The sequence below is a fragment of the Paramormyrops kingsleyae genome, chromosome 22 (assembly GCF_048594095.1).
Source record: "Paramormyrops kingsleyae isolate MSU_618 chromosome 22, PKINGS_0.4, whole genome shotgun sequence".
In the NCBI taxonomy this organism is placed as follows: domain Eukaryota; kingdom Metazoa; phylum Chordata; class Actinopteri; order Osteoglossiformes; family Mormyridae; genus Paramormyrops; species Paramormyrops kingsleyae.
The window spans coordinates 1,250,031-1,266,059 of NC_132818.1; the positions used below are offsets into that span (position 1 = coordinate 1,250,031).

The window sequence follows — 16,029 nt, forward strand, 5'->3', positions numbered from 1 at the left end:
AGTTGTTTTAAGGAACACGTCAAATCTGCAAAATTCGAGCATAAAACAAACACAAATATTTACAGCCAATACTTGTTATATATGATGATTGTCATTGTAAAGCATTATGGTGCCTACCTAAAGCATAATAACAAAACTGAAGTCATACATTCTGATAAACACCTACAATATGCAAAGGGAACTGCAAGAATCATATTCCCTTATGAGTGATATTTACAAAACTCAAGTAAAGATTAAAGATTATGAAGAAATGGCACTTTGACCCTGAGTTGGACCACTTGGAGCACAGACACATACGTTTTTGTTGTACATCTCCTCAGTGCCAGCAGGGGTAACAGGAAAGCTGTTACAGCTGGTGGAGGTGGTGATCATTGAGCTGGTTTCTGTGCTGGCTGCGTCCGACAGTTCAACGGGGGTGGATGCTGCAGTGAGGGATGAAGGAACAATGGGGGTTATCTCACAGTGACAATCAAACGCCCTGCGCTGGTTTTTGCATGCCGTGGCAGTGCCAACCAGTTACCCTCTATTATACGCTCTATGTTCGTACAGCTGTCATCCATAATATTACAGGTAAATGGTCGTAATTATTGAATTAACATTAGGATACTACTTTTTGGAGCGCTTCCATCAACCTGTAGCCTGCTGATGTTCGTATTTTATCTGTCTCACTTACAGTGTCACGCACAGTGAGTCACACAGCCATCATAGCATGAAACTAGAAATGCTAATTTGCATGAAGATACTGGCAGTGCACAGCTCTGAACACACACACGTAATGGGAGAAGTGAAACCTGCGATGGCTGGGATCATTGCGAGCTGTCAGTCATGGCCTACACCCCCATCATTCACCAGTGTCAGAAGTGTTTTCTTCTTACAGGTTTAGTACCTTTTAGTCACTGTACACAGTACTGAGGGTAGACCTTATGTACAGATAGTGCTATGAGGTTAGGCCATAAGTACAGACGGTACTGGGAGGTCAGGCTATAAGTACAGACAGTACTGTGAGGTTAAGCCATAAGTACAGACAGTATAATATGGTAAAATATCTTCAAGTGCATTTTACCTTGAAAATCCAGGGATTTGGGGGCTGTGACTGGAGACTTGGCTCTAACATTCTGAAAGAAGACATATGACAAATACCATGGTGATTTTCCACTGCTCCGTATCAGAAAGACTCCCAAAGTGGCATGAGAACCACGCATTGCCCCTCACCCTCAGGTTTAGTTGACGTTTAATCCGAGACCCTGGGAGGAAGAACTTTGGGTCCACGGGGGACTCCTCATCAGAGTCATAGTCTTGACCATCTCGTTTGGCATCCTGCTGACTGCAGGTCAGCGTCATAATAGGCAGAGGCATGTCTCGAGGTAAACTCTAACAGGGACACAGTGTGGGCAACACAGAAGAAAGTCAGAAGAGCTACCATCTGGGTATTTCTACATGTTACTACAACCTAGATCTCACTGCTTGCATTAAGCATGTATCAGTTGTGTAATGAAGCATCCAAAATTAATTTTAAAAGTGTTAGTTCATCAAGCATGTTATATTAAAAGATTCAGAAATCGGATCTATCGCAAAGTCCAACTAAAATCAAGATATTGTTGCTATGCAACTGGACCTGAAAAGTAAACTGCAACATAAACAGACTCTTCATAATTCAATTAACAGTGATAAATTATATCACGGAGGGCACTCATTAGATCAACTATTCTGATACATTGCATTCATCAAGATGTGAATAAAACAATACGATGGAAAAACAGCAAACAACTGTGTGTCTGATGGATGGATGGACAGCTTTTCTTCACCTGGTCCAGACCATTCTCCTTGGACAGACGCCTCAATTTGGCCTCCAAGTTGACGATCTTGGCCTCCTTACGCACAATCTCAATATGCAGCTCATCACTCCTCTCCTCTAGGTCGCGGATTTGCTTGCGGTACTTGTCTTTGTCAATCAGGCACTGAGAGAACTGGCTCTGGGCTTCGTCACGGGAGCGGAAGGCCTGGGAGGCAGGGGATGGAGAAGAAAGATGATGAGGTGGTGGTGTCCGTTTCATTGAAGGAGAACATCTCAGGGAACGTGATGGTTCACCTGGTCCCGCTCCCGCTCCACCTCCTCCAGCTGCACCATGACCGTGTTCATGCGGTTCTTGTACATTTCGCAGTCCTTCAACAGCGTTGAGCACTTCAGCTCCAGGTCTTCTTTCTCCTCCAAGTACTGCAAGGGTGCGCCAGCATAGTTAACGTGTCAAAAGCTCAAATCTATGCAAATTTGTGACTCTGACTCTAAGGTTCACCAAGTGGATGATGCTCCTACAGAAATTGTTTTCTCTAAGGCAGTCTTTACTGGGACTCTGTAGAACTTAAACAACCTGAAAGCATTACGAGAACATTCTTAGTGTCCCCAGAACACTCTTCCTCTATCAAAGATCTACTTTTCAGATTCATCAATGATAACAGTGAAGATATTTGATTCGATTTACTGCGCAACAGATCAGTCAATCACTTGTCTCACCCAGTGGAATGGCCTGTTAATCACAAGCTACTCCTGATGTGTAGAATACAGCTGCAATCTTACATCTGTGGGGTTTCTTTTTCGTTAGATCGAAAGTTAAAAACACCCCCTGAACCTGGAGTCATATTCAGTCAGCCAGCCATATTTGAAGGTATGACAGGAACACACAGACTCATTTTTTGGGTTACGAGTAATCGCCGACCGCCCCCACAGCAAAGGCTTCCAGAAGATTCCACCGATGTCTCAGATTTCAAGCTTTTTATGTTTGATTACAAGATGCGACATCCATCAGCCAATGCTGATCTAATTAGCTATTTCTGTCATACTGGTGCAGCTGGTTGGCAAGTAGACTCTTTCTACTGTAGCTGTTTCATCTACCTTGACAAATCTTCATCAAACCTTAACTTAGAAATACTGTCAAAACAACTAAAACCACCTGCAGCAGTGATAATCTAGGACGCCTCCAATGATAGTTTAGGGACACATTGAGCTCTTTTGCTTGGTCTCACCTTGTCCCTAAGCTCTTCAGTTTGCCGGACCTCCTCGTGCAGGTTATATAGCTTGTTAACCAGTTCCTGCCGGTCCTCTAGGGCCTCCATGCGATCGTGTTCCAGGATGTCCACAATTGCTTTTTCTGAATCAGGCAGCACCTGCTTCCCTGGCTGTTAACCAAATAAGAGAGAGTCAAGATGGTGGTTTAAGATTAAATCATGTATAAATAAGGCCACAAACAGCAGGTTGGAGTCGTTCAATATGGTAGCTGTTTTGGATGATAATCATATTATAATTATACAGCATATGATAAGGTTTTGTCTCTTGATAAGATCAGGTTTTGTTCAAAGTTCATGTTTGAAAAATCCACGTATGACGAAAATGTAATTTTAAAAGTACTCTCTTGTGAAAGCATCAGTAGTACATCACTTAAAGAAAAAAAACATTAAAGTATATGGTAAAACCTTAATGGGAATGACATTTTCCCCACACAATTCAGTACATCTTCTCTCCAAAACTTCTTACTAAAAAACCCTGTAACCTTATCTGATCTAAATTTAAATGTCATCAACAAGCACATTTCCTATTAAATTATTTTCACTGCAGGGTTCATTGTGGTTTTGTGTGGATTCTTTTAAGTGTTTTTTTTTACCTGTGCCTATCATCTATCCACTTCAGATCAAAAGTGTACGCCAACAAAATTTTAAAGGCACAGTATAACAAAGGTTACCGCAGATGATGGTATAACCCTACAAATCGCGAGGCACTGTTTCCAGGGTAATTGCTGTGGTCCGGCTGCTGTAATGCTGTAAAACACACTATCTAGACATTGCGTAAATTCAGCCTTTGGGGGTGGGTCGATTTAAATGGCCATTACGCGCCCCTCACCCTCCCTGCCCTGTTCTTGCTCCTCAAATGAATCACCTGTATGATAGACTGCAGTTCCTGAACCTTCATCTTCAACACCTCGTTCTCCCGCTCCAGCTCAAAGATCTGCTCCTTGCGAGGGCGATTTTCGATATCGTTCTTCAGCTTCAGCGACTGCTTCCTCTCCATCTTGCATTCCTCTTCGACCTTGTTCAGCTTATGCTTCAGCTGGTCAATCTGAAAAAGAATCACACTCTTGACACCATGTGTATCATGTTTACTTTAGTATTAATAACGACAGACAGTGGGTACGATAAAATAAAAGCTAAACTGACTGAGCAGTGGTCATTTAAGCTGGTCCTGCTTGGCTGCATATCTAAAGCTCAGTGATACCAACACTTGGCCTTGATCATCATCAAGCATAGCGAAATCCTGACCTCCAGCTGCAGGTCGCGGCTCCTCATGACGGCCATGTTCTTCTCCTCGCTGAGCTGCGCCAGACGCATGGCCAGGGTGTAGTTGTCATCCTTAACCTTGCACAGCTCATTGTTGATGATGTTACACTCCTCCTTCATCTTGTTGTAGCGCTCCTGGAAGGTGAGCAGCTCCTGGTTGGCCAGCCGCAGCTTCTTGTCCTCGTCCTCCAGCGTGCGAAGCTTGCCCATGATGTCTACACGCTGCACGTCCTTTGCTTTGGTTTGCTGCTGCAGCTTGATCACCTCGTTCATCAGGAACTGCGTCAAGCCCTCGTGACCCTCTTCCACTAAAATGTGCAAAAGCTGACACTTAAGAGCAGCTCCGCTATGTCCAACAGCTCTTACTCTCAACCCCTTGACTCATTACGTTTAACATATAACTGGATGACAATGCATGGAGACGGATTTCACAGGGTCAGGGAGTAATGCAATGCATGTATAGGCATTATATATGTAACTGTATTCCGTTACAGTAATCATATAAATATACAAAATAATATATATATATATATATATATATATATATATATATATAAATACAGTTACTCTTCAAAAACATGTAAATTACTCAAGAAATAACTTTTCAGTTTCACTGTATATTTTTTAAACTTTTAAATTTATGGAATTCTGAATTTATCCAATAATGAAATGGTGTGGGATATTCCACCCACACCACCAGCATTAAAAAAACACAGAGAGACCCAGTGATGAAGGCACCTGAGCCTGCACTGGGCACTGATTTTAATTTGTGAAAATTCCACAGATATTTCTCAGTCAAGCAAATAAAAGGACGAAATACTGCTGCACATTACAGTGAAATGCATGCTCCATTTCAGTGTAAATTTTAGTTAGCGTCAATGAATTCTACATCAAACCTCAAAAAAGTTCTTGATGTAGATTGTCCTTTTCGTTAATTAGCCTGAACACTGAGTAGTCCTTTATTGCATTACTATTGTCCTTTTTGGGCTGTAAACATTTATTCTAAAAATATTCAGTTCATGGTTTCAGTTGTGTTGCTTTGCTTACACTTGAATGGTCGACGTTCTTTGAATTATGCACTTATGCACTTAACTGTTTTTGTGTGTGTATACAGCCACAGAAAAAATTAAGAGACCACGGCACATTTTTTTGTTTCACTCATTTCTCAGTTTATGGGTATGTGCCTGTGTTTTCTTTTTTGCAAACTCCAGCCTGGTTCTTCTCTGTTCCTCATTAATGAAGGGATTCTTCCTTGCTTTATGGGACCTCCGTCCTGCTTCTAGGAGCCTGATACGAACTGTCCTTGCAGTGCACTTCACACCGGCACTTAATGATTCCCATTCGTTTTGAAGGTCACTTGAGGTCATCCTCCGATTTATGAGGCACTGCCGGATAAGCTGCCGACCATCTCTGGCATTAGGAAGTCACTTCGGCCCTCTACCTGGCTGGTTTCTGGTCGATCCCAGTGTCACCTGCTTCCCTTTGTTCTTGTGTACTGCTGTCTTAGAAATTTTTAACCTGGAAGCAACTTGCTGCTCAGCATAGCCTTAAACCAGGATTTAAAAATGCAGATTTGTTTAAAAATATAGAACGGTCTGTAAATTTTTTCCATGGTTGTGTAGGTACGCATGTACACACATACACATACTTTTTTGGAAGGTAATTTTAAACACCCAGACGTGTTACTTTGAATTTGATATCAAACATTTAAATCTTTTCATGATTTGCACACAAGCAGACTATACAGTGAATTTCCCTATTTCCAGCTTTTTCCCCCAACAGCTCACTGCGGCAGCGAGCAACGATGAGCAAATGGCATTTCTATTGTTGTAAGTCAGATTGTCCCAAGTCAATTTCTTAGAAGCTCAGCATGGAAAGTAGCACTTTCAGTTTGAAAGCTAAAGCATGAATTTGTTTATCACAAGCAATGTGAAAGGAGCGCTTCGAGGATGTTTCCGGGCTTTTCTCTTGGCCTGTTCTCTCGGCCTGTTCTCTCGGCCTGTCTGGAACCACTTACCCACGATGGTGGAGAACCTGCGTGTGGGCTCCTTCCCCGTGACCAGCTTGTAGAGGTCCGGATAGTAGAACTCCAGGCTCTCCAGAAACACCACGTAGCCCCGGCGACCCTTAGTGTGTAAGATATCCAGGAGTCGACCTGCAAATCGATAGCCAAGTGCCTGTCAGTGACAACCCGCTTCAGATTTGCATGTAAAGACATTGTGCAAAGCTCTGTAGTTTGAGTCATTAAATGCTGGGTGCAAACATATCCAGATCTGTGCTTTCAGGGTTCTAATGTAATGAAGATGAACATACCATTCATATATGATCCAGAGAATAATAGTGGAATAATACCTTAATAATACTTTGTAATGCCTTAATAATACATTGTAATGAGAGAGAGAAAATACAATTATATTATAATATAGATATAGATGTATAGAACATATAAATGAAATCTAAATGATACATGCATTGTGGTTCTGCACTTTTTTAATTAGTAAAGCTGAAACTTTAATACTCTTGGAATGAGAACACACATTTTTTGCATGAAAATACAGTTTTTATATGGTAGTAGAATATAATATTATAAATTTAATATATATAATATATATATTCTTAATCATAACATTCAGTTCTACATGGGTTGTCCAGTTATGGAAATATTGATAATTTTTTGAGCATATTATAAGGCTTATATAAATACGTAACCTCTGCTTTTTATGATGAAACCATTAAAAATATTTTATGAAGAGCACCATTTGTTTTAGCTTTCAAAAATAAAAGCACTGACAAGGAAATTAACCTCAAATTTTATTGGCTGTTAATCCCATATAAATCCACTCTGCTGCCACACTGATTTACTGATCAGACTAATAAAAGTTTAAGGTAAAGGCTGTGGTCTTTAGTCTGTGGTCTGCCTAAGGCCGAAAACGCAGGGGAAGCGCAGATTTTACTTTGGGTGCACGTTTTGTCTGAGCAAGCCAGGACATTTGCTGAGGCTGGCATCCACTGAACAGGAACCCAGAGTAGACGGCCAATTATGTAACATCCTCCATCCATCTTCATGTTACACAATTGGAAACACAGAGCAAGGTGACACAGTGACTCAGTAACTGATTAATGGGGCAATTTGCATGTAAATGTTGTCCGAGGGTGATTTGGATTCCACACGCTGCCACGTTTCGGTCAATTCCGTCCCCCAGCCAGCACGGTTATCGGTGCAGGAACACGCGTGAGCGCATGTGCGCCACACCAATCTTGCTCTTACCTGCGCGGGTGACCCTGGAGGTGAGCATGTATGAGTTCAGGACCTCGTCCTCGTCCTGCTCGTCGATCACCTTGCACTGCCGCAGGTACGGCGTCAACTTGTTGGGGTTGATGTAGCGGCTGAGGATGTAGCGGTTGCTCTCCACATTCTCCCAGAGCGCCTCCTCGTCGTCGCGCGCCGGGTCCCCGCAGCCACCCTCCGAGTTTTCCGTTGGAGCGTCCATGGTGGGGGGCGTTAGCGTAGCGATAAAACGAGCGGGAAAACGGCCCGAGTGTGAGAGACGTTAAACCCTGCAGGGGAAAGCAAACGATAGCGGAGACTTCACTGGAGGAATTTAAAAACTTCAACCAAAAGGTGTCAGTGATGTCCAAAGGGCCTATTACTCCAGTGAAGAGTACTAATGAATTCATAAATAAGCTAATCATGAGGCTTATTATAGTACAGTCAAGTAAATCTCCACTTAGTATGCATTGGCAAAATGGTTCAGAAGGTCAGGCGGCCATATTCATCAGTGGATGGCCCTTTACCCTGATGTCGTGATCACTGAAAGGTGGGGGGGGGGGGGTCAATGGCGTATAAATGAAAGTGATCCAAGGAGGGATCAGGCATTAGAGTAACTGGACATGCAGTGAAAATGGAAAGAGTGGAAGAGATATGACTGGAAAAATAGGCCATTTTATCAGATTTTTAAAAAATGCAATATGGAACCATTATTGGTATGGAAGGCTGGGCTGAATCATGCCTTTGGAAAATAATGCTTTACAAGTTGCTGATCTTCAAGAAAGCCATGAAGATGCAACATCTATGATCATGGATTTCCTTTGACTCGTGGCTTTGCTGATTTCTTATTGTCTGTGTAACTGACTGAAACAGGGCAATAGGCCACATTTCTTTCTTCATCTTATCTGTAACTTATTATTGCATGGAACTTAGATTAGATAAGTAATAATGATAGGAATGAATATCATGGGGTGAGTTGGAACAGAACATCTGGAAATAGCTATGAACTGCAGAATGTCACCTGGAAGGTGTATAAACTTTAAATGAGTGGATAATAAAAAAAATATATTGACGTATGAGAGTGTTACAGATGAGTTGACTAATATTGTGTTTTGATTAGGACTAATGGCAAGAAGCACTATATAAAATCCATGTTGTTTTTGTGTCAGAGAGAGGCAGAGACACCAATATTCAGTGGCCATAAATAATAAGGATGACATTTAACTTTCTGAAGAAAAAGCATAAAACAAGAGGAAGTGTTTAAGGGGATAATTACGGAGGTGCGCTATTTAGCTGAACAGTGATCCGGGGGAGGGGGGAGCGTATCCCTACCCCTCTCAACTGAGAGATCCACACGGATGGACAGAGCGGCAGATTCGTGGCTTTGGGCACGGAGAGTGAGACGAGCTCACTTGAGCCTTTGCATATTCCCAGCTGCCTGCAGCGTATGACTGCCGCTCTCCTCCGCCTGCACAATTGCTGCATTGTTCCGCTTGTGCTTGACACAGCTTTGCAAATGAAATCCTATCTGATTTCTCCCAGGCTGCCACACATACCTTTGCATAAGATGAGTTGCCCCCCCCCCCCCCCCCTTCTCCCCACTGGTAACCCCCTCGCGTGGATCTGATAGGAGCGAGGAGCCAGATGCCTTTTGAGTAAGAGGATGGTGCTGATTCCTCTTGCCTCAGGGGGCCGCAAATCAGGCGTTCGCTTTGTGTTGGTTGCTTTTATTTTCCTGTAATCTTTGAATGTAGCAGGCAGGCTACAGGGCTGATCCTGGTCCGGCCTGTTTAGGATCCAAGTCACTCACTATTATATGACAGCCTGTATGTTTTGGCACGTGCTCCTGTCCAGGACAGGTAGGTACACGGGAAACACAAAGCTACCGACCATGAGTGGAGTGGATCCAGAGAAGGCATCTCCGTTTATCGATCAGGGTCCTTCAAGCTGGAAGCTCTGCTCAATACCTACACTTATATGCAGGCAGAGGCCTGTCACAGAGGCCTGTGGTGACACGGTGACAGGAACTGCCCCAGCAGCCGTCAGTCAGGGTATTCAGGCACAGCTGATAGAAGGAGCAAAGTAGCATGAGGGCTTCCTGGGTCTTAATCCTGCTCCTGGTTCAGTGTGTATGGAGTTTGCATGTCCTCCCCATGTTTATGTTGGTTTCAATATTTTAACTGGGGGGGGGGGGTTACATGGGGGGTGAGTAGTTACCCCTTGAAAAAAAATTACCAAATCATAATTAACTTCCCGCACTTCAACATTTGCTTTACATCAACAGTATGTAGATTATATCATGTTTTAATGTGCAATTAATTCAACAAAAAAGTGTGTGTGATTGGGGGGGTGAGAGTCATGTTTCAACAAAAGTGGGGGTGTTACAACAACCGGCTTTCACTTTTGTGATCCAAATATTTATCAAACTCCCCTGAATAACAGCCTGGTCTTTCTACGGCATCTTTTCCATGAATCTCCAGTGTGCACTGGTCAGAATTTTTGTTTTTGTATTTGTAATAATTTGTATTGTAATAATCCATCCAACCTTCCCAGATTCTCAGTTTGTCATAGTGCCTGAGGAAAGCAAGATGTAATCCAAGCTGGAATTTCCCAATACCCACTCTGCTGTGTCTGATAACCAACTGCAAACTTCAAACATGTGGCTGCTGGAACGGCTGCATTGCATGCCCAGACAGTGCCATCCCCTGCTCCGCCCATCTGATCTGAGCTCCTCACACACTCACCAACCCGTACAATTTTTAGAAGTAGTAGATGGATTAACTGGAAATGTGAAAGCCAACAAATATGCTTTTGCCTGAATGCTCTGATTCTTCATGAAACATGTCTCTGAAACTACACCTATTCATTTATTGCACTTATCACTTGCTCGCCAGTCTGCAGAATCTTTCCACAACAACTTGGTAGTTACCTGCATTTCTTTGTCTACATCTCAATGTCCATGTCTTGAAATGTCATTCATATTATTGATATTTTTTATATGCATAAATATTTATATTCTTTTTGTTTTTCATTTGCACTATGACCAACATTTTCCTAAAATACCATTAAGAATGGTACCAGATACATTACTGGTACATACAGAGCCCGTTTTGAATCATGAGCACAATTTAGTTTAACATTCCCATAAAATACTCCATTGAGCTCACATAATCCATAAATGTGCAAACGATATACTTTTTTTGGTCTCTCAACTGCAAAACCAGAAGCTGAAGTGAAGTGAACGAATACTACATGCCTGTTTACACTTGATATTAAAATGCATCATGGGATCGGATCACAAGATATATTAAATACGGTGACTTGGGTTGTATATACGCAAAATGTTTAATAGTAGCAGCCCAAGTAACAGGGAATTCTCCCAAAATGTTATTTAAAAATCTTCTAAAAGATAGTAGAGAATGTTACTGTAATGTTATTTCCATGTTTTACATTTTAACAAAGGTTCTGCAATGTTAGCATGGTGACATTATTACATGAACATCTTTATAATATAATTGATGTTGAACAACATTGTTTTATAATAAAACTGTTATTTTATAATTAGGCAGCATGCATGCACTGTGAATACAGCATTCAGCCAAGAACCGATGAACTATGAAGTATAAAGTAACAGTGCTACCCTCTGCCCTACCATGCCCCTCATTTGCATATATATTATTATTCTTAGTTGTTGTAGTGGGATAACATTCTGGGAATGTCAAGAAAACTGGACCCTTAATTGTAACGTTTGGTAAACGTTCCTAGGACAAAAAAAACCTTGGAAGGCTTGGGCAGTATTAAATTTTCCATACTGTCCAGTCATTACATTAGGGCTGAAACGATTCCTCGAGTAACTCGAGTAACTCGATTACAAAAAATCATCGAGGCAAAATCCTCTGCCTCGAAGCCTCTATTAATTCATTTTAAAGTTCATGTCACGTTTTTTCGCAATGATTTTTGCATTACTGTGACAATGCACTTACGCTTACGTCACCCACGAAGCGGAAGGAGACGGCGGTGTTTTGATTTGAGGGCGCGAGCGCGGACTACTGTGGGCTGCGTAATGGAAGGGAGCAATGGCGATGAGCAAAGAGAAAACAGAAGAAAACGACAAAAAATGTCAAAAGTTTGGAATCATTTTAAATTAAAAAATAAAGAGAACGCTGTAGTATGTGTCCACTGTAAGGTCGAGCTAACTTACCACAATAGCACGTCGTCCATGCTGCAGCATCTCAACAGGAAACATCCGCTCTACTCAGAGACCGGAGGAGGACGCTCACCCGAGACCAGGTAAATAAATTCAATGTAGCGTTAAATCAATGCGATTGTTAATCGAGATAGGGGCTGTTAAATAATGTACGTTAATTATGTAAGGGATAAACCACAACGGTCAGTGCAATACTGCACGACGGATGTAGAGCTAGGATACTAGTAGCCTTGATAGCTAGCTAGCGATGCAAACTTGGGCTAACCTAGGTTACTTAAAACACAAAACACAAATCCGATTACCCGATTACTCGATGGAATTTTCAGTAGAATACTCGATTACCAAAATATTCGATAGCTACAGCCCTACATTACATTATTACATTACTCCAATATTTTGAAATTTTGTCGATAAAATTTGCCGGGGGGGTCTCCAAAATAGAGGACGTACAACGGTAAGCCATTTTACCCTAATACTTTCCCTGCCTAAACAGTAGTTCTAATAATAAATAAGTTTTTGGTTCATCCATCCATCCATCCATCCATCTACTATTTGTCGCTTATCCGGGGTCGGGTCATGGGGGTAGCAGTCCAAGCAGGGATACCCAGACTTTCCTCTCCCCAGCCAGCATCTCTGGGGGAATCCCGGGCCAGTCTAGAGGTATAATCTCTCCAGCGTGTCCTGGGTCTGCTCTGGGTTCTCCTCCCGGTTGGACATGCTGAAACACCTTCCTGGGGGGGTGTCCAGGAGGCATCCTAGGTAGATGGCCGATCCACCTCAACTGGCTCTTTGTGATGCAGAGGAGCACCAGCTCTACTTTGAGCCCCTCCCAAATGCCAGGCTCCTCACCCAATGACTAAGGACCAGACAACCTGTAAAGAAAACTCACTTCTGCATCCGCAATCTCATTCTTTTGGTCACTACACAAAGCTCATGACTGTAGGTGAGGGTAGGAACTTAGATTGACTGGTAAATCAATAGCTTTGCCTTCCAGCTCAGCTCTCTCTTTAGCACAAGACAACGGGTCCACATTACAACTAATGCTGCACCGATCCGCCTATCAGTCTCCCACTCTTCCCTCACTCGTGAATAAGACCCTGAGATACTTAAACTCCTTCGCTTGAGGCAGTAATTCTTCCCTCCCAGGAGAGGGCAATCCACCCTTTTTCAGTCAAGAACCATGGCCTCAGACTTTGAGGTGCTGATCCTCATCCCAGCTGCTTCATACTCCGCTGCAGGTTGCTGTCTGATGGCACCAACGGAACCACATCATCTACAAAAAGCAAAGGCTTCACCCTGGGACACGATTGTATGCCTTTGCAAGTCTACAACACACATGTAGACTGGTTGAGCAAACTCCCATGAACTCTCCAGTATCCAGCTCGACCAGGACAGAATCTGTATTGTTCCTCCTGTATCTGAGGTTTGACCAACAGGTGGAGCCTCCTCTCCAGTATCCCTGCATAGACCTTCTCAGGGATTCTGAAGTGTGTGATCCCCCTGAAGCTGGAACACATCCCCCGGGCCCCTTTCTTAAATATTGTTACCACCACCCCAGTCTGCTAAGGCAAAGGAACTTAGCATGATAGCCAAGACAGCTGAACAACATCAAGAGCTTTAAGGAACTCAGAACCAAATTCATCCAGTTCCTGGGTCTTATCACCAAGGAATTTTTTGACTACTCTAATGACCTCAGCCCTAGAGATGGATAAGTCTCTCTCTGAGTCTTCTAGGTCTATGTCATCCAAAGAAGATATATCAGTGGGATTCAGGGGGTCCTCAAAATACTTGCACAGCCTGACTATATCACCATTTGAAGCCAACAGTTCTCCATCCCTGCTGTAAACAGCATGGCAAATTCCCTGCACCCCCCTCCTGTGTCAACAACAACAATTTAAATTTATACAGTGCCTTTCAATAACTCAAGGATAATTCATAGAGGAAAAAAACGAACAAAAATGAACAATTACAAATAATAGATGGAAGAGATTAAATATAATCATAAATGATATGAGAGAGACCACAGACTTACAAAAATCAGTAACAACAAATGGACACAAAGACAGTCAATGATCAGGGTAGCACAGAGAGGAGAGATGGGACTTAAGTAGAGATTTGAATATGGGAGAGGAGTAGTTACACAAAGGTTCTACGGGAGGGAATTCCAGAGCTGGCGGATTGCGACCCTAAATGCCTGAGAACCTATGGTGGTAAGTTTAATTCTCGGGACAGGTAACAGACCAGAAACAAGAGAACAGGCCTAAAGTAATTCTGCATGGTAGTGAGGAGCTTAGCCATGAAGCACCTTTAATGTAAGTAGGTGAATTTTATATTGAATGCAATAAAGTAAATTGGAGGTCATGGAGGATAGGAGTGATGTGTGCTGAGCACTTAGTGGGGGTAAGGATCAGAGCATGTGAGCGGAGTGGAGCGGTGAGAATTTCCACTCTTCGCTCACGAGGCTGTCGGCTCCGCCCGCTCCTCCGCTCAAATTCGCACTACGCCGCTCCGCTCAACACCGCTCCTCGCTCCACTAAAATTTCCTCCCACTCCAGTCAAATCGCTCCACACTCGCTCCAATTTAAAAGAGGGACAAATAAATAAAGAAATATGAGCAACGGCAACATTGCCACTCAGAAAAATATTTATTTTTAAGCAACATATATTCAACAACGGACAGGTTTGGCAATGGCATTCCACACAAAAATAGGCTTAAAAATAAAGGAATCAGTGGGCTTAATAGCCTAAAGAATATAAAGGGTAAGCTTCTACGTTTTAAATTCCTCAATTTTTTTCTGTTGATGCTGCTGCGTCTCTCTATAAAATAAAATTTCACTGACAGCGTTACGTGAAATTAAAAAAATCCTATTAGACCTACTTTGAATGACACAACGAATTTATTAGACTACAAATATTTACTTTATAGGCTTTTATACTTTAATTTACTTTATAAACTTGATATATTACAACCATATAAAACTTACTCACGTTTTGCTCCGGCTTCCGCCTGTTCGCGTAGCACACTCATGTTTCTGAGAAAAGTGATTCCAAAGTGAATCTTTACTCACTGAAACAGTTTCACCACATTGTTGTTCTTCCTCTACATTATTGTCATCTATACGTTTGATATGAATAGTACACTTGTATGATTTATCAGTTTCCTTTGTGAAATACTTTGCGAATTCCATCTCGGCCAATCTGTGTAACAGTCTTGATAATTGTACAGATGAATTCTGGGTAGATTTGGGCACACCTCAGAATCATAGTGTGAGCGGTATCGGAGCGAAATTGGAGCGAGACGGAGCGACCGCTCCAGCCTTAATTAGAAAACCGCTCTGCGCTCTGACCAAATTACCTCTGGTAAGGATACAGCTTGCAGAGTTTTGAATATACTGCAGTCGAGTAATGGATTAAGCTGGGAGACCAATGAACAGAACATTTCAATAATCTGCACGAGTCACCTGATGGTGTGGCAGAATCTTTTCAAGGCTGAACGAAAGTCATTTTGCATGGCCTCATCAAACAAGCTTTTGCTTTCACAACTGCCAAAGCTGCATTTACCCTGCCGGTACCTGTCAGCTGCTTCTGTATTCCCAAAGGCTAACTAAGCTCAGAAGACCTCCTTCTTCAGCCTGACAGCTCCCTTTACCGCGAGTGTCCACCATCAGGTTCATGGATTGCCACCTCAACAGGCACCAACAACTTTATGGTCACAGCTCTGCACACGGTGTGCTCAGATGTGCAAACATGAAAATAATGTCTTCAAGTACAAACATATAACCCAAATGTGGTAATTGTGGTATAAGCAAGTCAATGTACTCCAAGCCATACACTATACATTTTTAAACACAACCACCTGCATATCGTGCAATAACCTAAGATTTTTAAGGTTATAAGTGAGGCCAACCCCAACGTATCCATGTCCACAACCATGAACTTTGCTAAGAGGGGGGTGGGGTGTCAATCCCATGGCCTGAAACTACAAAACAAATCATGTGTTCACTGACATATTCCTTTTGTGCAATACAAAAACTGAACAAAAAATAAGGATTCTTATTTACAGTATATGCACAGGATAAGCTACAATGAAGAAAAAAACGGTATTTACAAATCAAACTCTTTCATTTAGAGTATACCAACTCTTTACAAAATAACGAATTGTGTAGTTTGTCACATACACAATGCCTCTTCAAAGTTTGAAAACGACCCATGAACCATGATTTTGAGT

The 16,029-nt window shown here is 42.3% G+C and overlaps 1 protein-coding gene across 1 annotated transcript in view; it reads right to left on the reverse strand.

The window, feature by feature from the left end:
- The window catches only part of card11 (caspase recruitment domain family, member 11), a 33,864-nt gene that overhangs the window by 11,122 nt on the left and 6,713 nt on the right, over window positions 1–16,029 (reverse strand). The window contains exons 2-11 of the mRNA XM_023829988.2: window positions 7,595–7,884; window positions 6,344–6,481; window positions 4,309–4,634; window positions 3,929–4,108; window positions 3,022–3,174; window positions 2,090–2,215; window positions 1,806–2,000; window positions 1,213–1,371; window positions 1,064–1,115; window positions 298–422 (exon numbers count right to left, since the gene is read on the reverse strand). Coding sequence (XP_023685756.1) covers window positions 298–422; window positions 1,064–1,115; window positions 1,213–1,371; window positions 1,806–2,000; window positions 2,090–2,215; window positions 3,022–3,174; window positions 3,929–4,108; window positions 4,309–4,634; window positions 6,344–6,481; window positions 7,595–7,817 — 1,677 coding nt within the window. The 5' untranslated portion in view covers window positions 7,818–7,884. The remainder of the gene's footprint in view (window positions 1–297; window positions 423–1,063; window positions 1,116–1,212; window positions 1,372–1,805; window positions 2,001–2,089; window positions 2,216–3,021; window positions 3,175–3,928; window positions 4,109–4,308; window positions 4,635–6,343; window positions 6,482–7,594; window positions 7,885–16,029) is intronic.